This window comes from Neophocaena asiaeorientalis, unplaced genomic scaffold (assembly GCF_003031525.2).
Source record: "Neophocaena asiaeorientalis asiaeorientalis breed wild unplaced genomic scaffold, Neophocaena_asiaeorientalis_V1.1 scaffold280, whole genome shotgun sequence".
In the NCBI taxonomy this organism is placed as follows: domain Eukaryota; kingdom Metazoa; phylum Chordata; class Mammalia; order Artiodactyla; family Phocoenidae; genus Neophocaena; species Neophocaena asiaeorientalis.
This window is the reverse complement of record NW_020185321.1, coordinates 6,689,599-6,713,351: the sequence shown is the minus strand read 5'-3', so window position 1 is coordinate 6,713,351 and position 23,753 is coordinate 6,689,599. Positions and strand designations below refer to the sequence as shown.

Here is a 23,753-nt window from a genome sequence, read left to right as displayed (position 1 = left end):
ACACCATTTATTTAATAACCATATCTATTTTTATATATTTTTATTGCATGTTTGATGGTAAGTTTATTTTTATACATATAAAGCTTCGATATCAGGTCAGTCTTTGTTTTTAAAATTTGCATATCTATGTATCTGTGTGTCACTCTGTTTGTGTTAAGTTACTGTTACTTTTACACATCCTTTAGTATCTTATGGATATGTACCTTTTGGAAGATTGTTTTATTTTCCTTTTAGAAACGTATACTATTCTTTTTGCAGAACAATTTTCCTCCATAAAAATGTAGATATGAGTAAAAAAAAAATAGCTACAGTTATCTGTAATCTTACCATAGACAATCACTGTCAAATTTTTGGAGCAAATCCTGTAAGATTACATCTGGCATTGCTTTTGAGAGAAAGTGTGATTATGCTATAACCAGCCTTTAATATTCTTTGTCTGTGAATATATTGTTACTATTCCATTGGCTTAAAAGTATTTACCTGTTTTTATCAAACCCCCATTTTGTCAAATACTGAAATTTTTGCCATTATAAAGAGTTACCTTGTTGGCCCCTTTTGAACGTGTCTGCTTTATTTATTTGTTGTCCATTTTAGAGATAATATGTGGCTCTCTTCTGCTTTTACTGATTTATACATTATAGGTAAAATTGTACTTCCCTTTGACTAACATCCCGACCTTAGTTATTTCCCCAACATAACCAACTTACTTATTCTTCCAGATCCTTTTGTATGCATATATGATGTGTTTATGGAAATGTGGGCCTAATTAGTGTACTTCAGAGGTTGGTTATGGGGATTCTACAGTTGTGCCCATCACATAATAAATACTTGGTTAGTTTAGCCATCACCATTGTTATCTTCTCAGTCTTTGTTATTTATGGAAAAACATTTAACTGTGATCTATACCTTATTCAACATCAAAGACATTATCATGGAAAAAAGACATCTATGTAAGTGAATATAGGAAAAGTTTGATTAACATTTATTCCTTATTGAACAAGAAATAATTCATCTTAAAGAAAAATAAAGACTGTAAACTGTAAGAAGGAAAAATACCTCATGAAACTTAATGCTTCTAAAACTTAAAAAATAGAATAGATCCTTCATAAAAATCTGAACACTGAAGAATAACATTAGCCTCATGGTGGCATAAGATGACCATCAATTTTGCACACACTTCCCCTTTTAACAACTAAAACTTGGCATACATCCACAACTTGCCTCTGTGGGCGTTGTGGGATCCAACACTGTATACCAATGGACCTGGGAGGAGTCTCAACCACTTGTGTATCAAGTAATAGGGGACAGTCCTTGGTATGGGCTGTTGAACAAGCAGGAGTCTGTGAACCAGCCCTAGTCCCTCTTGGCTGCAATTAAGGTAAACCTGGAGACTGCTGATTTGAGCAGACACGCACAGATGAGAGAGCCTTTTAGAAGTCCAGGTTTCCTGAGGAGAGATTCCAGCACTCTGCTGAAGCAGTAAAAAGAAAGTTTGAATGCATTGGAAAGAGTAAGATGAACTTTGCCAGCACTCAGGGCTGCATCTGAACAGAGCAAGGGAAGCAACTGCTGGTGTCTGCCTGGGCAGCACATTGGAGACAGCTCAGACCTCTGTCTATAGCTGACATGGGCTGAGTGCCCATGCAGGCCCCACCCCTCTTGCTTCAGCGCCCCCGACCTGGGGCAAGGGGCCTGGTGCTGGGAGAGGGGAAAGCACACACCTAAAGAAAACAGAGCCAGCTTGGGCCTGACCCTCAGGACTTCACTCCAACAACTTGGAATCAGACCCTGCCCCCAATAGGGCAGTGACAGCTACTGAGCAGAGAAGTCCCACCTCACTCTAGCTCCAGCTCTAGCCACTCCATCTCCAGCCCCACCTCCCACCAAAGTGATAGCTGCCAGCACACTCTGAGGAAAGATGTGATTGTGTCCACAACAAATCCAGCTCTCCCACCAAAGGCACTGGGCACCTGCAGTCTGTATAGGGACACTCCCACATAAGAACATCACTTTAGGACTGCAATAGATAACTTTCATTTAAATTTACAGAGGCAGAGAAAGTTAAGCAAAATGAAAAGTCAAAGGGACTTCCCTGGCAGTCCAGTGGTTAAGACTCTATGCTTCCACTGCAGGAGTTATGGGTTAGATCCCTGGTCAGGGAACTAAGATCCCACATGCCATGTGGCGCAGCCAAAAAAAAAAAAAAGAGAGAGAAAAAGTCAGAGGGATTGGTCTCAACTGAAAGAGCAAAAGAAAGCTCCTGAAAAAATAATGAAACAAATAATTAACCAGATAAAGAATTCAAAGCACTGGAAATAAGAATGTTAACTGAATTAGGGAAAAGAATAGATGAACACAGTGAGAATTTTAACAAGGAACTGAAGATATTTAAAAAAAACAGAATTGAAGAATTAAGTAGCTGAAATAAACACACTAGAAGGAAGAAACAGCGACTAAATGACAAAGAAGAATGCATAAGGGATCTGGAAGATAGACTAATGAAAATCACCCAATCAGAACAGCAAAAGTGTCTACAGCCATACCACCCTGAATGTGCCTGATCTCAGAAGCTAAGCAGGGTCAAACCTGGTTAGTACTTGGATGAGAGACTGCCTGGAAATACTGGGTGCTGTAGGCTTAAAAAAACACACACACAGCAAAAGAAAAAGAAAAATTAAAAAATGATAACTTTATGTGATCTTTTAAAAATATATATATATTTATTTATTTATGGCTGCACTGTGTCTTTGTTGCTGTGCACAGGCCTTCTCTAGTTGCAGCAAGAGGGGGCTACTCTTTACTATGGTGTGCAGGCTTCTCATCGCAGTGGCTTCTCTTGTGGAGCACAGGCTCTAGGCACACAGGCTTCAGTAGTTGTGGCGTGCAGGCTTCAGTAGTTGTGGCACATGGGCTCAGTAGTTGTGGCACGCAGGCTCTAGAGCGCAGGCTCAGTAGTTGTGGTGCACGGGCTTAGTTGCTCCGTGACATGTGGGATCTTCCCGGACCAGGGCTCGAACCTGTGTCCCCTGCATTGGCAGGCGAATTCTTAACCACCACGCCACTAGGGAAGTCCCCATTTATGTGATTTTTGGGATAACATTAAGCATACCAACATTTGAATTATACAGGGCCCAGAAGAAGGGAGAGAGATGGGGATTGAACATGTATTTGAGGGGCTTCCCTGGTCACGCAGTTGTTAAGAATCTGCCTGCCAATGCAGGGGACATGGGTTTGAGCCCTTGTCCAGGAAGATGCCACATGCCACAGAGCAGCTAGGCCCATGCACCACAACTACTGAGCCTGTGCTCTAGAGCCTGTGAGCCACAACTACTGAGCCCACGTGCCACAAGTACTGAAGCCCGCATGTCTAGAGCCTGTGCTCTGCAGCAAGAGAAGCCACCGCAATGAGAAGCCCGTGCACCACAATGAAGAGTAGCCACTGCTCGCTGCAGCTAGAGAAAGCCCACATGTGGCAACAAAGACCCAACACAGCTGAAAATAAATAAATAAAATAAATAAACTTTTTAAAAAAAAAATAAAAATTTTTTAAAAAGAAAGAAAATATATTTGAGGAAATTATGGCTGAAAATTTCCCAAACTTGAAGAAACATATCCAAGTAAAGGAAACACAGAGGGTCTCAAGATGAACCCAAACAGGCCCACATAAAGGCATAAAATTAAAATGATAAAAGTTAAAGACAGAGGGACTTCCCTGGCAATACAGTGGTTAAGACCCTGCGCTTCCACTGCAGGGGGCATGGGTTCGATCACTGATCAGGGAACTAAGATCCCACAATGCCTTGGGTCATGGCCAAAAACAAACAAACAAAGGATAAAGACAGGATTCTGAAGGGAGCAAGAGAAAAACAAGGGTCATGTATAAGGGAATCCACATAAGGCTAGCAGCCAATTTTTCTGCAGAAGCTTTGCAGATCTAAAGGGAGAGGCACAACATATTCAAAGTGCTGAAAGGGAAAAACCTGCAACCTAGTATACTCTACCCAGCAAGATTATCATTTAGAATCAAAGGAGAGATAAAGAACTTCTCAGAAAAGCAAAAAGTAAGAGTTCATCAATACTAAATCTACCATAAAAGAAATGTTAGAAGGTCTTCTGTAAGTGGAGAAGAAGTAAGAATCTATAGGAAAGGGGAAATCCCACTAGGAAGAGCAAATATATAGTAAGGACTGAGGATCAACTACTTAACTAAGCCAAAATGAAGATTAAAAGACAAAAAGTTGTTAAAGCAAATATAACTACAATAAACAGTTAAGAGATAAACCTGGGGATGTTAAATATGACATTAAAAATACAAAATGTGGGGCTTTCCTGGTGGCACAGTGGTTGAGAGTCCACCTGCTGATGCAGGGGACATGGGTTCGTGCCCCGGTCCGGGAAGATCCCACATGCCGTGGAGCGGCTGGGCCCGTGAGCCATGGCCACTGACCCTGCTAAAAAAAAAAAAAAAGAATACAAATTGGGGACTTCTCTGGTGGCTCAGTGTATAAGGCTCTGCACTCCCAATGCAGGGGGCCCAGGTTCAATCCCTGGTCAGGGAACAAGGTCCCACATGCATGCTGCAACTAAGAGCTCGCATGCCACAACTAAGGAACTCATGTGCCACAACTAAGGAGCTGGCAAGCCGCCAGTAAGGACCCCCACCTGCTGCAACTAAGGAGCCCACCTGCTGCAACTGAGGAGCTGGTGAGCCACAACTAAGGAACCTGCAAGCCATAACTAAGACCCAATGCAACCAAATAAATAAATATATATATTTTTTTTTAAAAAAAATACAAAATGTGGGTAGGGGAGTAAAAAGTGTAGATCTTTTAGAATGTGTTTGAATTTAAATGACTCAGTTTAAAACAAGTAGATGTAGTTATAGGTCAACATATATGAACCCTATGGTAAGCACAAATCAAAAACCTACAACATACACAAAAACTAAAAAGAAAGTAACACAAGCATACTACTAAATAAAATCATCAAATCACAAGAGAAGAAACAAAATGAAGAAATGAACAGAGAACTACAAAAACAACCAGAAAACAAGTAATAAAATGGCAATAGGTACATACGTATCAATAATTACCTTAAATGTCAATGAACTAAATGTGCCAATCAAAAGACAGGGTGGATGATTGGATAAAACACAAGACCCATCTATATGCTGCCTACAAGAGACTCATTTCAGAGCTAAACACACACACACACACAGACTGAAAGTGAGGGGTTGGGAAAAGATATTTCATGCAAACGGAAATGACAAAAAAGTGGGAGCAGCAACTCTCATAACACAAAAAACACTTTAAAACAAAGTCTATACCAAAAGACAAATAAGGGCATTATATAATGATAAAGGGATCAATCAGAAGAGCATATTACACTCGTTAACATATATGTCCCCAATACAGGAGCACCTAAATATATAAAGCGAACACTAACAGACAGAAAGGGAGAAACTGGTAATAATATAATAGTAGTGGACTTTAACACCCCACTTACATCAATGGGCAGATCATCCAGACAGAAAATCAATAGGGAAGCAGTGGTCTTAAATGACACAATAGACCAGTTGGACTTAATAGATATCTACAGGACATTACATCCAAAATCCACAGAATACACATTCTTTTCAAGTGCACATGTAACATTCTCCAAGATAGATCTCATGATGAGCCACAAAACAAGTCTCAATAAATTTAAGAGGATAGAAATTATATCAAGCATTTTCTTTGACCACAACAGTATAAAACTAGAAATCAACAGAAAAATGGGAAAAGAACAAATATGTAGAGACTAAACAACATGCTACCATAAAACCAATGGATCAATGAAGAAATCAAAGAGGAATTCAGATAATACCTCAAGACAAATGAAAATGGAAACACAAGTCTCCAAAATCTATGGGATGCAGCAAAAGCAGTTCTAAGAGGGATGTTTATAGTGATACAGGTCTTCCTCAAGAAACAAGAAAAATCTCAAATAATCAACCTAACCAACTATCTAAAGGAATTAGAAAAGGAACAAACCCCAAAGTGAGCAGAAAGAAGGAAATAATAAAGACCAGAGGGGAAATAGATAAAATAGAAACAACAACACAACAACAAAAAAATAATAGAAAAGATCAATGAAACCAAGAGGTGGCTTTTTAACAAGCTAAACAAAATTGATAAACCTTTAGCAAGGCTCACCAAGAAGAGAGAGGACCTAAATAAGACATGAAAGAAGAAAAATAGCAACTGATACCTCACAAAGAAACAAAAAATCATAAGAGAATACTACAAAGAATTATATGCCAACAAACTGGACAACATAGAAGCAACAAATTTCTAAAAACACAAACCTGCCAAGGCTGAATCAAGAAGAAACAGACAATTTGATCAAATTGATCACTTGTAGTGAAATTGAATTTGTAATAATAAAACTCCCAGTAAACAGAAGTCTAGGACCAGACAATTTCACAGGGGAATGCTACAAAACATGTAAAGAAGAGCTAATATACCTATCCTCAAACTATTCAAAAAAATTGAAGAGGATGGAACACTCTCAAATTCATTCTATGAGGCCATCATTACCCTGACACTGAAATCAAACAAAGACACTACAGAAAAAGAAAATTACAGGCCAATATCTTTGATGAATATAGATGCAAAAATCCTCAATAAAATATTAGCAAACTGAATCCAACAGTATATAAAAAGGATCATAACACCATGATCAAGTGGGATTTATTCCAGAAATGCAAGGCTGGTTCAGTATTCACAAATCAATCAATATGATACACCACATTAACAAAAGGATTGTGTCAGTAGATGCAGAGAAACTGTTAGACAAAATTCACATTCACTCATGATAAAAACACTCATTAAAGTTGGTATAGAGAGAACCTATCTCAATAAAGGCCATTTAGCACAAGCCCACAGCTAACATCATACTCAACAGTGAAAGGCTGGAAGATTTCCCTCTAAATTCAGGAACAAGACAAGGATGCATATTCTCATCACTTCTATTTAACATAGTATTGGATGTCCCAGTCATAGCAGTCAGACAAGGAAAAAAAATAAAAGGCATTCACATTGGAAGGGAAGAGGTAAAACTGTCACTATTTGCAGATGACATACTTTGGGTATGTAGAAAACTCTAAAGTCTCCACCAAACTTTAAACTTCAAGTATTGTCATGTAGTTTCAGCCCTATTCCCAAAAGGCACTTACCCTCCACTAATGGCATTTGCTCCCATATTTCCAATTATTTTCATGTTGTAACTTATGAAGCAATTGAATATATATTTGAATATATATTTTTCTTTCTGCACCATTTTCATCACCAATTTTTCAAGCTTATTGGGGCTCCTTGTTATCTTATAAGCTTTAAAATAAATAGCACACATACAAACTGCCTTAAGGCAAAATACAGGGTAACCATGACAGTGTGTTGAAACAGCACATATGCATAACATTCCAAAGAGTGCTGGACAACACTCTCTCTTCACTCTTCTCACCTGCCAAAGTATGCAACAGAATAGTTGAAGTTCATCCAAATGTCACAACATTGTAAATGTGTTCCATATGATGTTCTCTAACTGAAAATGGTTGTATAGAATAAATTGGTGTTTGACTTTGCCTAAAACCATACAATGTTCTCATATCAGTTCTTATAACGTATTTATTTAGTGTGTTTTGGAGTAAAAGTCACTATTTTGAAAGAAGAAAAGCATCATTGTAGAAAAAGTGCTTTAACTTTTGGAAGATTTGAAGTAAAAAGTCATTACTAAATAGTCATCTTGTGAGATGTTTGTATAAATTTTCATTTTTTTCTGAAGTTAATTTTCTGGGTGTATTTTTTAATTTTTATTTTTTGCCTAGCTTTCTAGTAAGTATTGTTCAAAATGTAACAATGTTCCTAATATAATATATTATTAATATTTATATATAATATATTAATAGCATTTTATATTTATGTTAATATATATTATGTGTTATATATTATTATTTTTTAAAAATTTTTAATTGAAGTATAGCTGATTTACAATGTTGTGTTAGTTTCTTTTTCTTTTTTTGGCTGCGTTGGGTCTTTGTTGCTGCGCGCAGGCTTTCTCTAGTTGCAGTGAGCAGGGGCTACTCTTTGTTGCAGTGTGTGGGCTTCTCATTGCAGTGGCTCCTCTTGTCGCAGAGCATGGGCTCTAGGCACATGGGCTTCAGTAGCTGTGGCACGCGGGTCAGTAGTTGTGGCTTGCAGGCTCTAGAGTGCAAGGCTCAGTAGTTGTGGTGCACAGGCTTAGTTGCTCCACAGCATGTGAGATCTTCCTGGACCAGGGCTTGAACCCGTGTCCCCTGCACTGGCAGGCAGATTCTTAACCACTGCACCACTAGGGAAGTCCCTATGTTATATATTATTAATATGTAATATATATTAATAGCAATTTTCACATAGTCAAACATTATTTCCTGGAGAGTCTCTCATGGTCTTCCATGTGCCCAGTGCTTCCATCTGGACAGATTTTTCTTTATCTCTGTTACCTAGCTGTTGTCCTAATTTTCCTGGTTTATATTTACACTGAGACCTTCTCTTGCCCCTCTGCCATGTTGCTTTTTCCCCCCTGATTCCTTGTGTAACTCTTTGCCCTTTTAGTACTTGATCTTAATATAACACAACCTCTACTACTCTCTTAGAAAAAAGAAGTCCACAGAAAAGGCTGAAAGAAAGTATTTCCCTCCCAAAGCCATTCAGTAAAGACTGGAGGAAGAGACTCCTGCAAATGTGAACATGATGTAAGACTTCAAGGAACACACACAAAAAATCAAGGAAACCTGATACCACCAAAGGAATACAATAATCTTCCAGTAACCATCCCCAAAGAAATGGAGATCTGCAATTTGCCTGATAAAGAATTCAAAATATTTAGGAAGTTTGGTGAGAAAAAAGAAAACACAGAAACACAATTCAATGAAATAAAAAAACAATGTACAAAAAGTTTAACAAAGAGATAGAAATCATAAAAAAGAACCAAACAAATTTTCGAGCTGAAGAAAGCAATGAATGAAATGAAAAATGCAATAGGGAGCATCAACAGCAGACTTAATCCAGCAGAAGAATGAATCTGTGAGGTCATAGATAGGTCATTTGAAATAACTCAGAAGGGAACAAAGAAAAAAGAATGAAAAAAAGTGAAGAAAATATAAGGTCTGAAACCATAAAACTATTAGAAGAAACTATTAGAAAAAATCATAGGGAATAGCTTCTTGACACTGGTCTGGGCAATGATTTTTTGGATATGACACCAAAAGCACAGACAACAAAAACAAAAATGAACAAGTGGGACTACACTTAACTAAAAAGCTTTTGCACAGCAATGGAAACAGTCATCAAAATGAAAAGGCAACATACAGAATGAGAGAAGATATTTGCAAACCAGATGTCTGATAAAGCTATTAATATTCATGATATATAAAGATTTATACAACTCAACAGCAAAAACAAACAAAAAGTGAATAATCTCATTAAAAAATGGGGAAAGGACCTGATTAGACATTTTCCCAAAGAAGATATATTAATGGCCATCTGGTACATAAAAGAGCTCAACATCACCAATCATTAGGGAAAAGCAAATCAAAACCACATTGAGATATCACCTCATACCTGTTAGGATGGCTTCTATCAAAAAGACAACATAGCACAAGGAACTCTACTCAATACTCTGTAATGACCTATATGGGAAAAGAATCTAAAAAAATGTAGATATATGTATAACTGATTCACTTAGCTGTGCAGCAAGAACTAACACAACATTGTAAATCAACTCTACTCCAATAAAAGTTAGTTTAAAAAAATGCAACAGGGACTTACCTTGTGGTCCAGTGGGTAAGACTCTGCACTCCCAATGCAGGGGGCCAGGGTTCGATCCTTGGTTGGGGAGCTAGATCCCGCATGTGTATCACAACTAAGAGTCCACATGCCGCAAATTAAGAAGCCCATGTGCCACAACTAAGACCTAGGGCAGCCTAAAAAAAATAATAAATAAATAAATATTTTTTAAAAAGACAAAAGTTAAGTGTTGGCGAGAATGTGGAGAAAAGGAAATCTTTGTACACTGTTATTTGGAATGAAAATTGGTAAAGCCTTTATAATACAGTATGGAGATTCCTCAAAAAATTAAAAATAGAACTATTATATAATCCAACAGTCCCATTTCTGGGCATATATACAAAGGAAACAAAATCAGTATCTTGAAAAGTTATCTGCACTCCCATGTTCATTTTTATTGCAGCATTATTCACAGAAAGATATGGAAACAACCTAAGTGTCCATTGATGGATGAACAGATAAAATGGATATGAGATATTCGTCACTCACTGGGACCTTCTCTTGCCACTCTGCTGTGTTGATTTTTTTTCTTTTTCTATTGATAGATAGTTAGATATACATACATATAATGGAATATTATTCAGCTATGAGAAGGAAGGAAATTCTGCCATTTGCAACAACATGGATGTATCTAGAGTACATTATGCCAAGTGAAATTGGCCAAAGACAAATACTATATGGTTTAATTTATGTGTATATCTAAAAAAAAAGAAAAGGTCCAACTCATAGAAGCAGAATAGAATGGTGTGGTTGTTAGGGGCTGGAGGGTGGAGGAGATAGGGATATGCTGGTCAAAGGGTACAGGCCTTCATTTATAAGATGCTCTGGGAATCTAATGTACATTGTGGTGACTATACTCTACTTGAAATTTTCTAAGAGAGTAGACCTTAAGTATTCTCACCCCCCCATCCCCAAAAAAAGAGAGGTAAGTATTTGAGGCAATGGAGATGTTAAATAACCTTGTTGTGGTAATCATTTCACAAAGTATACGTATGTCAAATCATCACTTTGTACATTTTAAATATGTACAATTTATTTGTCAATTATATCTCATTAAAGCTGAAAAATCTGTTTTAAATAAAAGGAAAAACAATAAAAGAGGAAAAAGAAAGAAAAAGTGTTCATAGGAGATACATATTTGAGCCATTGCTTATCTAGAAATGTCCTATACAACCCTCACATTAGTGTGAATTTTGGCTGGATAAGAACTCATTTCTCTCTTATTATTGAAAAGTTCATCACATATTTTTGGTTTATTTTCTTTTGTTCGCTTGTTTTTTTCATTTCAGGGTACTATTGAGCAGGCCATTGTGTTTCTGTTTCCTGGTGCCTTCATGTGACCTGTTTTCTGATTGTTGAAAATGTTTGGGTCTTCTTTATATTCCTATTATTGTAAAATTTTATCCTTTGATACCCTGCCAAGGGGCTACCAGTTATTTATAACTTGAGTTTTCAGGGGACAGGAGGAAGGAGGGTACTCCTCTTTATTGAGAATATACTATATGCCTGTTGGCTTTTTAATTGCGATATTTGTCTTAAATGAATTTAGTATACTTTTAAATTAGAAAAGATCTCAGAATCCTCACTGTGCACAGGAGTTTTTGTCTGAAAGAACTGGGTTGTGTGAGACCTGCTCACTGATTAACACTAACTCTCTATTCTTCACTCACATCACAGGCATTGACCCCAACCTGTTTGCTCTCCATTTCTCTTCTTTCCTGTAAAATTCTCCTGTACTTCCTCTACTTTTATCTTTTTTTTGTCTTTCCTTCCATCTTGAAATCATTTATTTTCATTACACAAGTTTTCATTTCAGGAATTTGTGATATTCAAGGATGTGTCCATAAACTTCTCTCAGGAGGAGTGAGAATGCCTCGACTCAACTCAAAGGAATTTGTACAGATATGTAATGTTGGAGAATTATAGCAACCTGGTCTCATTCGGTAAGCACAACTATCTCCAAAAAGTCTTAGTTTGCCCTCTGGATTATGTGCTTCCCCCAAGAAGAATTTTTCAATGCTTTTCATATATCCTATGCATTTCTTCTCCCTATTCCTTAAAGAAATGCCTTGAGCTTTGCAGAGTCTGGGAAGCATCGTTGGGCCTAAGGCCAAAGTTCCATCTTCTGTGCTTTTTGTGGCCCTTGCAATAGTGACATCCTCCTTTATTTGCTGATCACAGGACAGGATTTGAGTGCTGGAACATCTACAACATAAAAATCTTTCTTCTCTCATGAGTAGGACTTTCCATTCCCAAGCCAGAAGTGATCTCTTTATTGGAGCAAGGGAAGGAGCCTTGGGGTGTTTTTGACAGTGAGCTGACAAGGGGCCTGTATCTAGGTAAGCGACTGATGGTCATGCAAGAGGAGAGGAGTGCAGGATGTAACTGAGTTGTTCAATGAGGAGACCACGTCTTTGAGATATTTTGGGAAATATCCCCTCAGAGGTCCACAACTATATAGAAAAGTAAACCTCACTATGAGCTTCCAAATGCCCACACCTCCACCTCCAAGATAACCCTATCTCTGCTCCTTTTCTCTCATTTTTCCCTCCTATTCATAGCAGGTGATTCTGATGACAAGCTTCTACCTTTATTTGGGATCTTACTCCTGCTTATTGGTTCACTCTCTTTTATCTTTTGGTTTATATATGTGTCACTCCCTTGGAACGTTTTGGTATTTAGTACATTTAGTTTCTGGATTCATTATTTATGTATTCATTCTTTCAGCCAACACTCCCTTATATTCTATGTGTAGAGGATATTTTTCTAGGAGACATAGAGGTTATAAAATAATATGAACTATTAAGAAATGTATAGCTTGAGGATTGGGAAAGTATCTTTTCAAATCATTCAAAAATTACAATTAATTGTAAGAGGAGTTCACGTATTGCAACCAGAAGAAATGGCTAAGATTGAAAGGTGGAAAAGCCTCACAGAGCTATAATAGTTGGAGCCTTGGGAGTGATTGCAGTCACCTTGGTAGAGAGTTTTGGGTGTAAAGGTTATGTGCTTGTAGTGGGAAGGCAAAGACTGCAGACGAGAAAAGATTGAGGTAAAAGTCGATGATCAAGCAATCGCATTAATGCATGCAATCAACATAATAGGGTGGGAGTGAAGGATGATTTAAGGCAGAGGGCACAGTAACTACAAAAGTCCTGAGGCAGGCAGGCTCATTGTGTATGAAAAGCACCAAGGGCCAATCTGTCTAAGACAGAGTAAACAAGGAAAGGAGTATGAGATGTGATCAGAGAGGTGTATGTTGGAAAGAGTCAGTTTATGGTGACCTTGTAAATTGTGGTTGAACTTTTTCTGAGTAAAATGGGACATAAATAGAAGATTTTAAGCAGAGCTATGACATGATTTTTATTTTTTAATACTTTTTTGCCCCACTTACAGAAGAGGAAACTGAGGCACAAGGACTTGAAGTAACTTGTCCAAGGTCAACAGCTAGTAAGTTTTGGAGAGAAGGTCTGAACCCAAGCTGTACGTGATCCAAGCTCCTAAGCCATGTTTCCTCTCCAAATCAAAAGGGTGTAGACATAATGGACATGTTTTTATCTGAATTACAGGTGAACAGATAGAAGGTAACTTTAAAAAATTAATTTGAAAATGAGTTTTTACAGTCCATAAAGAAATAGCTAGCTATAGCACACATATTACATGCATTTATGTATGTGTGTGTGTGTGTCTCTCTCTCTATATATATATATGTATATATACACATTAGATGTATATAAATGCATCATGAATTTCCTCTAAAATACTACATCATATGCCTTCCTATCCCAATAAACTTTTATATATTATATCAGTATTATAATATAGATACATTATAATATAGCAATTTATGAATAATTAGGTTGCCTTCCAATTTCAATTTCTAATTAAAATTGCCATTTTTCTATACCTTTTGTTGCAAATGGATTTTCCCCCATAATTTCTTTTCTTTTTTTTTTTTTTTTTTTGGCCACACGGTGCGGCTTGTAGGATCTCAGTTCCCAGACTAGGGATCAAGCCCAGGCCCCGGCAGTGAAAGCTCTGAGTCCTAACCACTGGACTTTCCAGGGAATTTTCCCTTTTGCAGGAAATTTCTAAAGCTTTTCCCCAGCAATGCATATAATGCCTGTGTTCAATTTTATTACATCATCTTCTGTAATGTGTACCTTAAAAAAATAAATCAATTCTATGTTTTTCAAAATAAGAACATTTTATTTTAATATTTATTTATTTGGCTGTACTGGTTCTTAGTTGCATCACGCAGGATCTTTGTCTGCTGCGTGTGGGATCTTCGTTTTGGCATGCAGGATCTAGTTCCCTGACCACAGATTGAACCCAGGCCCCCTGCATTGGGAGCATGGAGTCTTAACCACTGGACCACCAGTGAAGTCCCCAAAAGAAGAACATTTTAAAGTGAAGGCCAAACTGTCTTAGAGTGTTTTGCATTCAGGATTTATCTAATTGCCACCAATGATTACATTCCCATTAAAAAATTTGGGGTCTGATCTGATACTCAGGTAGGGTTGTGTACTTCTTAATTCATCTTATTAGGAGGCAAACTGAAGTGTTCTCATTGCACTGGTGGTAATTTTGATCAAGTAGTTATGGAAATGACTGTCAGATCTTTGCATTGGAAGATACATTTTCCCCCTTATCACTACTGAATAATCTCTGTGCTTGGAATTAGCCAGTTCATTAAGAAGCTTTAGTTTCTTTTAATAGGGAATGGTGTTCATCAACCAATATCTGAGTATCACTACTACTGAGCTGTCATTGCTTCTATACCCATTCAGTGGAAAGAATCAGGAAAGATATTTTTGTCATTGATTCATTCTAATAACTCTAATTCAGATCCAAAAGACAAGGTTCTGTCTCACTTTCCTGCATTTCAATTTTATAACTTTCCCTTGAACAGGGAAAAACTCCTATTTCCCACAACATGAATATATTTGCTCAAATCTTCTCTCCTAAGTGCCACAGAATACTTTCAGAATTAGAATACCAACACAACTACTGACCAAAAAATTTAAGTCACGTTCAAGATTTCTTGCTCTTTTGTTTTTTTTTCTTTTTTTTCTTTTGTTTCTTGCTTAGAATATGTTACACACTAAGGATTTCCAGAGTACAGTTTGAAAACTTATTACTTTAATACTTTTCTCTGCATTTTCAATTTAATATACAGTTTAATTGCTGAGTTTAGATGTTTTTTAGTTTATATTTGGAATATATAAAACATATATATGGTTCAAAAGTGAAAACTAGGGCTGCCCCAGTGGCACAATGGTTAAGAATCCGCCTGCCAATGCAGGGGACACAGGTTTGAGCCCTGGTCCGGGAAGATCCCACATGCCATGGAGCAACTAAGCCTGTGCGCCACAACTAACTGAACCTGTGCTCTAGAGCCCGTGAGCCACAACTACTGAGTCTGCGTGCCACAACTACTGAAGCCCGTGCTCTGCAATAAGAGAAGCCACTGCAATGAGAAGCCCATGCACCACAACGAAGACCCAACGCAGCCAAAAAAATAAAAAATAAAAAAATCAGGCCTGACAGGAAAATGCTGCTGTTATGGCCATAAAAAAAAGTCAAAACTATATAAAAATTATACTTAGAGGAGTCATGCTTGAATACTTAACTGCTTCATCCATTGCCATCCCCACTCTAGTTAATCTTTTGTTGTATGTCTAGTCAGATTTATCGGTTTTATTTTGTTAAAGCACGCTCACATTTATATCTCAATTCTTCTTTCCTCTTTTATATGGGATATTATTCTTTCTGCATCCTTTTTTACTGTGCTGGTTTTCTTTTTACTATTATTATTAATAATAAGATGTGTAGAAATCATTCCATATATATTCAGTGGCAATTTTTAAAAAGGTATAAAATTGACTTTTCTTTCTTGGCATTATATGTGTTGATTTTTGCCATAACTCATTAATTAGTAGAATAATAATTAGTAGAGTTTTCACTAATCGTGAAATTTGCAAATATTTTTAGTTCTTTTCTTGTTTTCCTATGCTTCTAACTTGGATACTTCTTTCTAGTCTTACTGCAGTGGTGACACCTTCCAGGAAATGTTCAACAGAAATAGTGTTACCCAGAAATATCTTGCATTCCTATACACTAACCACAAAAGATCAGAAAGAGAAATTAAGGAAACAGTCCCATTTACCACTGCAACAAAAAGAACAAAATACCTAGGAATAAGCCTATCTAAGGAGACAAAAGACCTGTATGCAGAAAACTATAAGATACTGATGAAAGAAATAAAAGACAACACAAACGGAGAGATATACCATGTTCTTGGATTGGAATAATCAATATTGTGAAAATGACTATATACCCAAAGCAATCTACAGGTTCAATGCAATCCCTATCAAATTACCAATGGCATTTTTCACAGAACGAGATAAACAAATTTTACAATTCGTATGGAAACACAAAAGACCTCGAATAGCAAAAGCAATCTTGAGGAAACAAAAAACAAAAAACAAAAAACAACAGAGCTGGAGGAATCAGGCTCCCTGACTTCAGACTATACTATAGGGCTACAGTAATCAAGGCATAATGGTACTGGCACAAAAACAAATATATATCAGTGGAACAGGATAGAAAGCCCAGAGATAAACCCACGCATCTATGGTCACCTAATCTATGACAAAGGAGGCCAGAATATACAATGCAGCAAAGTCATCCTCTTCAATAAGTGGTGCTGGTAAAACTGGACAGCTACATGTAAAAGAATGAAATTAGAACACTCCCAAACACCATACACAAAAATAAACTCAAAATGGATTAAAGGCCTAAATGTAAGGCCAGACGCTATTAAACTCTTAGAGGAAAACATAGGCAGAACACTCTATGACATAAATCGCAGCAAGGTCTTTTTTGACCCACCTCCTAGACTAATGAAAATAAAAACAAAAATAAACAAATGGAACATAATTAAACTCAAAATCTTTTGCACAGCAAGGAAAACCATAAACAAGATGAAAAGACAACCCTCAGAATGGGAGAAAATATTTGCAAACGAAGCAACTAACAAAGGATTAATCTCCAAAATATGTAAGCAGCTCAATATCAAAACAACCCCAAACAACCCAATCAAAAAATGGGTGGGAGACCTAAATAGACATTTCTCCAGAGAAGACATACAGATGCCCAACAAACACATGAAAACATGCTCAACAGCATCGATTATTAGAGAAGAGCAAACCAAAACTGGAATGAGATATCACCTCACACTGGTCAGAATGGCCATCATCACAAAATCTACAAATAATAAATGCTGGAGAGGGTGTGGAGAAAAGGGAATGCTCTTGCATTCTTGGTGGGAATGTAAATTGATACAGCCACTATGGAAAACAGTATGGAGGTTCCTTAAAAAACTAAAAATAGAACTACCATGTGATCCAGCAATCCCACGACTGGGCATATACCTAGAGAAAACCATAATCCCAAAAGACACAAGCAACCCAATGTTCATTGCAGCACTATTTACAATAGCCAGGACATGGAAACAACCTAGATGTCCATCAACAGAGGAATGGATAAAGAAGATGTAGTACATATATACAATGGAATATTACTCAGCCATAAAAAGGAACGAAATTGGGTCATTGGTAGAGAAGTGGATGGACCTAGAGACTGTCATACAGAGTGAAGTAAGTCAGAAAGAGAAAAACACATATTGTATATTAATGCATACATGTGGAATCTGAAAAAAATGGTATAGACAATCTGATTTACAAAGCAGAAATAGAGACACAGATGTAGAGAACAAACGTATGGATACCAAGAGGGGAAGGGGAGTGGGATGAATTGGGAGATTGGGATTGCCATAGATACACTATTCATACTGTGTATAAAATAGATAACTAATGAGAACCTACTATATAGCATGAGGAACTCTACTCAGTACTCTGTGGTGACCTAAATGGGAAGGAAATCCAAAAAAGAGGCGACATAAGTATACATATAGCTGACTCACTTTGCTGTACAGTAGAAACTAACAATATTGTAAAGCAACTGTATTCCAATAAAATTTTTTTAAGTTTAATATAAAAAAAGAAGTAGTGTTACTGTCTTCATCGTTTTACATGATTTTTATAGTCATAATTTTTCTTCTTTTTAAAAAAGTTTTAAATTTTGGAGTAATTTTATATTTACAAAAAAGTTGCAAAAATAGTGTAAAGAGTTCCTATATATCCCTCATCCAATATCAGTTTCCCTTATATTGTTGTGGTATACTTGTCAAAGCTAATCAAAACTAAGAACCCAAGATTTATGCATTTATTTATTTATTTATTTATTTATGGCTGTGTTGGGTCTTCATTGCTGTGTGCAGGATTTCTCTAGTTGCGGCGAGCGGGGTCCACTCTTTGTTATGGTGCACAGGCTTCTCATTGCAGTGGCTTCTCTTTTTTTTAAATGAATTTATTTATTTTATTTATTTTTGGCTGCATTGGGTCTTCATTGCTGCACACGGGCTTTCTCTAGTTGTGGCGAGTGGGGGCTATGCTTCATTGCAGTATGCGTGCTTCTCATTGCAGTGGCTTCTCTTGTTGCAGAGCACAGGCTCTAGGTGTGCGGGCTTCAGTAGTTGCGGCACATGGGCTCAGTAGTTGTGGCGCATGGGCTTAGTTGCTCCACAGCATGTGGGATCTTCCCAGACCAGGAATCAAACCCGTGTCCCCTGCATTGGCAGGTGGATTCTTAACCACTGTGCCACCAGGGGAGTCCAGTACATTATTATTAACTAAACTGTAGAACGTATTCAGATTTCACCGTTTTCCATTAATGTCTTTTTTCTACTGTCATGTCTCGTGGTCTATGACAGTTTTTTAGTTTTTTTCTTGTTTTTTTATGACCTTGACAGTTATGACAAAATGCTTGTCAGGTATTTTGTAGAATATATCTCAATTTGTATTGGTCTGATATTTTTCTGATGATTAGATTGGATTTGGGGGTTTTGGGAAAGAATACCACAAAGATGAATTGGGGCTTGATTTTAAACTTTCATTGTTATGTGTATTTTTGCTGTATTTTTGTGAGGATACACTTCATTAGTATAAAGAAATTCTATTGTATTCGTAACTTATAAGAGTTTATGACCGGATGCTGAATTTTGTTTATTTTTTTGTTAATGGCCTACATTAACAAATTTTCTTATGATTTAACTTGATACTCCTAGAATGAATTCAATTTGTCATGATGATTTGGGGGTTTTAATTAAATTACTAGATCCAATTTGGTAATATTTTGTTTAGAATCTATACCCATTAATTATATTGAATCATAATTTATTTTTCAAATACTGTTCTTGTCTCATTTTATACCCAGCCTCATCAGATGAATTGAGACTATTCCCCTTTGTTCCTCTTATTTTTTTCAATATCTTTTTGGGAAATGTACATAAAATATATTGTACATTTTAAGTAATAAGAACACTCAGATCACTACCATGCAATGTTTTCAATAGTGTTTGGTAACCCACTAGTAATGTACAATCAAATCTTGTATTTCAGCACCATTAGAATTACTTTCTGTCTCTGCTTCTGGCACAACCCAATGGCACAACCTAACAAGGTTCATCTATTCAATTTTGGTTTTTATATTTTTGTATTTATTATTTAATTTTGTTTTACAAATTTATTAAAATTTACATTTCCAATGTCAGACCTACAAACCAGCATAAATTCATAGATGCCTAGCTTCCATTCTTCTCCCCTTCCACTGTTTTCATTCCCTCCAACCTATGAAATCTTTTATAAACTTTATGGTTTATCCTTTCATTGTTTTTTCTAATGTGAACACATATGTATATATCTTCATGCATTCCCTTTCTTATACAAATGGTAGCATACACTAGATAGTTTATTCCACCTTGCTATTTCACTCTAAAAAGATACATCATGGAGATCACTCCATAGGAATACCTATATGATTCTCATTTCTTTATGCAGTCACATAGAACTCTATTTTGTCCATATACTATAATGAGTTTGAGCAGTACCAAGCTAGTGGCTATTTGGATTGGTTCTAATCATTTGCTCTTACAACAAGTTCTGAGGTGGATATGCTTCTGCATAAATATTTTCAGATTTTTTCCCGAGAGTACCTGTTTGGGTTCCTAGAACTGGGATTGCTGGGTCAAAGGAGAAATTTTGCTAGAAACTGGCAAATATCCCTGTATGCTGATGGTATCATTTTTATTTGCTACACTGAATGTGTGAGAAAGGCTATGTTGTCAAACTTTTTTTTTTGCCAAAATATAATTTGAATTTGTTCCAAAATTTGACAATCACCGATTTATCTTTTCCTAATCACTTTCCCTCTTACCTTCCTATATCACTTTCCAATTTCTACATTTTCTTTATTTTTCAAATTGTACCACCATATCAAAACTACATTCACATTTATAGACATTAATGTCACTGTAAATCTCCCTTCTTTATTCAAAGTTTTGTATCTTCCAAGAAAAAAAAGTGAATGTTTTTATTTGTGTTTTCTTTCAGAATATAAATCTAGGTTTGAGAACCAGAAAGTATCTCTGAAAAAGGATAACTATGAAATAGATTCATCCCAACGGGTTATAATGGAAGGGTTTACAAAGCATGGACTTAAACGGGAATCTCAGGAAAGACATTTTAGTCAAGTGTCATGTACCTCTGAAGACATTGCCACTTTCTTTCAGCATACATCTCTTTCTCTACATAAAACATTTAATACTAAAGAGAAATTTTATGAATACAGAAAACATAAAAATACCTATGGACAAGACTCACAACTTACTACAAATCAAGAAAGTCATACTGACAAAAAATTCTACGATTATAAAGAATACAGGAAGTCCCTTAGTAGCACTTCAGCACTTAATTTATATTATACAGTGCCTATCTGTATGAGACCCTATGAATGTAAGGAACGTAGAAAGTCTTTGAATAGTGGCCCAGACTTTATACATCAGATAATTTTTACTAGGGGGAAATATAATAAATTTAAGGAACGTCAGAAGGCCTTTACTAATGCCTCACGTTTTTTTCTACATCAGAACATTCATACAAGTGAGAAGTCCTTTAAAGGTAATTATTGTGTTAGAGAATTTAATAATGGTACAGCCCTTATTCGTCATCAGAGAACTCATACTGTTGAGAAACCCTATGAATGTAATGAATGTGGAAAGGCCTTTAGTACTAGTTCAATATTTAGAGTACATCAAAGGATTCACACAGGTGAGAAGCCCAATGAATGTAAAGAATGTGGAAAAGCCTTTCATCGTTCCTCATACCTTAGTCAACATCGAAGAATTCATACTGGTGAGAAACCTTATGAATGTAAGTATTGTGTTAGGGCTTTTAGCAATGTTTCTGCCTTTATTCGGCATCAGAGGATTTATACTGGTGAAAAACCCAACAAATGTAAGGAATGTGGAAGAGCCTTTAGTACTGTCTCAATACTTACAGCACATCAAAGAATTCATTCAGGTGAGAAACCCTATGTTTGTAGGGAATGTGGGAAGGCCTTCATGTCAGACTTCAGAACTTATTCAACATCAGAGGATTCATACTGCTGAGAAACCCTACAGATGTAAGGAATGTGGAAGGGCCTTTCGTTGTTCATCAGACCTTTCTCGACATAAGTTAATTCATGCTGATGAAAAATTGTATGAATGTAAGGAATGTGGAAAAATCCTGCATAGAGATTCAATACTTACACAACATCAGAAAATTCACACTGGTGAGAAGGGCTGGGAATGTAATGAATGTGGGAAAGTTTTAAATTGTGTAATATACCAGTAAATTCATACTGGTGATAAACCATATACTTGTAACAAATGTGGGAAAGCCTTTCTTCATTCTTCAGACCTTATTCTGCATCAAAGAATTCATACTGGTGAGAAACCTTATGAATGCAAGGAATGTAGGAAGGCTTTTGAAAGAAGTTCAAATCTTAATCGCCATCAAAAAGTTCATAATGGTCGGTCCCATATTGAACTCGAGTTGGAAGAGGCGAGTCAAAATGGAAGTAATACCGCCGCCCGGTCGCCCCCAGCCCGACTCTGGCCGTCATCGCCGCCGCCGCCGGCGGGGGGAGGAGGGACATGATCCAAAGGAACCAGAACAGTTGAGAAAACTGTTTATTGGTGCTCTGAGCTTTGAAACTACAGATGATAGCTTAAGATAACATTTTGAGAGATGGGGCACACTTAACAGATTGTGTGGTGATGAGAGACCCCCAAACAAAACGTTCCAGGGGCTTTGGTTTTGTGACTTACTCCTGTGTTGAAGAGGTGGATGCAGCAGTGTGTGCTCGACCACACAAGGTTGATGGGCGTGTAGTGGAACCAAAGACAGCTGTTTCTAGAGAGGATTCTGTAAAGCCTGGTGCCCATCTAACAGTGAAGAAAATTTTTGTTGGTGGTATTAAAGAAGATATAGAAGAATATAATTTGAAAGACTACTTTGAAAAGTATGGCAAAATTGAAACCATAGAAGTTATGGAAGACAGGCAGAGTGGAAAAAAGAGAGGATTTGCTTTTGTAACTTTTGATGATCATGATACAGTTGATAAAATTGTTCAGAAATACCACACTATTAATGGGCATAATTGTGAAGTGAAAAAGGACCTTTCTAAGAAGTGCAATCTGCTGATCACAAAGAGGTCATGGAGGTGGATCTGGCAACTTTATGGGTCATGGAGGAAACTTTGGAGGTGGTGGAGGTAACTTTGGCCGTGGTGGAAACTTTGGTGGAAGAGGAGGCTATGGTGGTGGATGTGGTGGCAGCAGAGGTAGTTATGGAGGAGGTGATGGTGGATATAATGGATTTGGAGGCGACGGTGGTAACTATGGTGGTGGTCCTAGTTACAGTAGTAGAGGAGGCTATGGTGATGGGGGACCAGGATATGGAAACCAAGGTGGTGGATATGGTGGCGGTGGTGGAGGATATGATGGTTACAATGAAGGAGGAAATTTTGGAGGTAACTATGGTGGTGGTGGTAGCTATAATGATTTTGGAAATTATAGTGGACAACAGCAATCAAATTATGGACCCATGAAGGGGGGCAGTTTTGGTGGAAGAAGCTCGGGAAGTCCCTATGGTGGTGGTTATGGATCTGGTGGTGGAAGTGGTGGAGATGGTAGCAGAAGGTTCTAAAAACTCAGAAGAAAAGGGCTACAGTTCTTAGCAGAAGAGAGAGCAAGGAATTGTCAGGAAAGCTGCAGGTTACTTTGAGACAGTCGTCCCAAATGCATTAGAGGAACTGTAAAAATCTGCCACAAAGGAACGATGATCCATAGTCAGAAAAGATACTGCAGCTTAAACAGGAAACCCTTCTTGTTCAGGACTGTCATAACCACAGTTTGCAAAAAGTGCAGCTATTGACTAATGCAATGTAGTGTCAATTAGATGTACATTCCCGAGGTCTTTTATCTGTTGTAGCTTTTTCTTTTTCTTTTCATTACATCAGGTATATTGCCCTGTAAATTGTGGTAGTGGTACCAGGAATAAAAAATAAAGGAATTTTAAACTTTTCAATATTTGTGTAGTTCAGTTTTGCTACATTTTAGTACAGAAACTTTAACAAAATGCAGTTTTGAAGGTGTTTCCTTGTGAGTTAACAAGTAAAGAAATAATTGTTAATTACTATTCTGTATGAATTTTGCTAAAGTTAACTGTAAAGAAACACTTGCTGACTTGCAGTTTAAGGGGATCTATTCTCCCCATTTCCAAACCATGAAGTGAATGGGCTCTGACATGTGGAGAGAATAGTTATTTGTATGTTTGCAATGTGTGTTTTATATAATAGAATTGGGTATTTAAATTAGCATATTTGTGAATTTAATAGCATTAAGATTTACTTCAAATGAAAAATCTCAAAATTCCTATT

At 36.9% G+C, this 23,753-nt stretch overlaps 1 protein-coding gene and 1 pseudogene across 1 annotated transcript; both read left to right on the top strand.

Moving 5' to 3' along the window:
* Positions 1–20,766: 20,766 nt before the first annotated feature.
* Positions 20,767–21,877, top strand: LOC112392396 (zinc finger protein 345-like; the record flags this gene model as incomplete). The annotated part of the gene is given in 2 exon segments (XM_024734128.1): positions 20,767–21,410; positions 21,412–21,877. Coding segments are annotated over 2 exon segments (1,110 nt in total), but the record flags the coding sequence as incomplete, so codon positions are not given.
* Positions 21,878–21,884: 7 nt separating this feature from the next.
* Positions 21,885–23,060, top strand: LOC112392275 (heterogeneous nuclear ribonucleoprotein A3 pseudogene; annotated as a pseudogene).
* Positions 23,061–23,753: the final 693 nt, after the last annotated feature.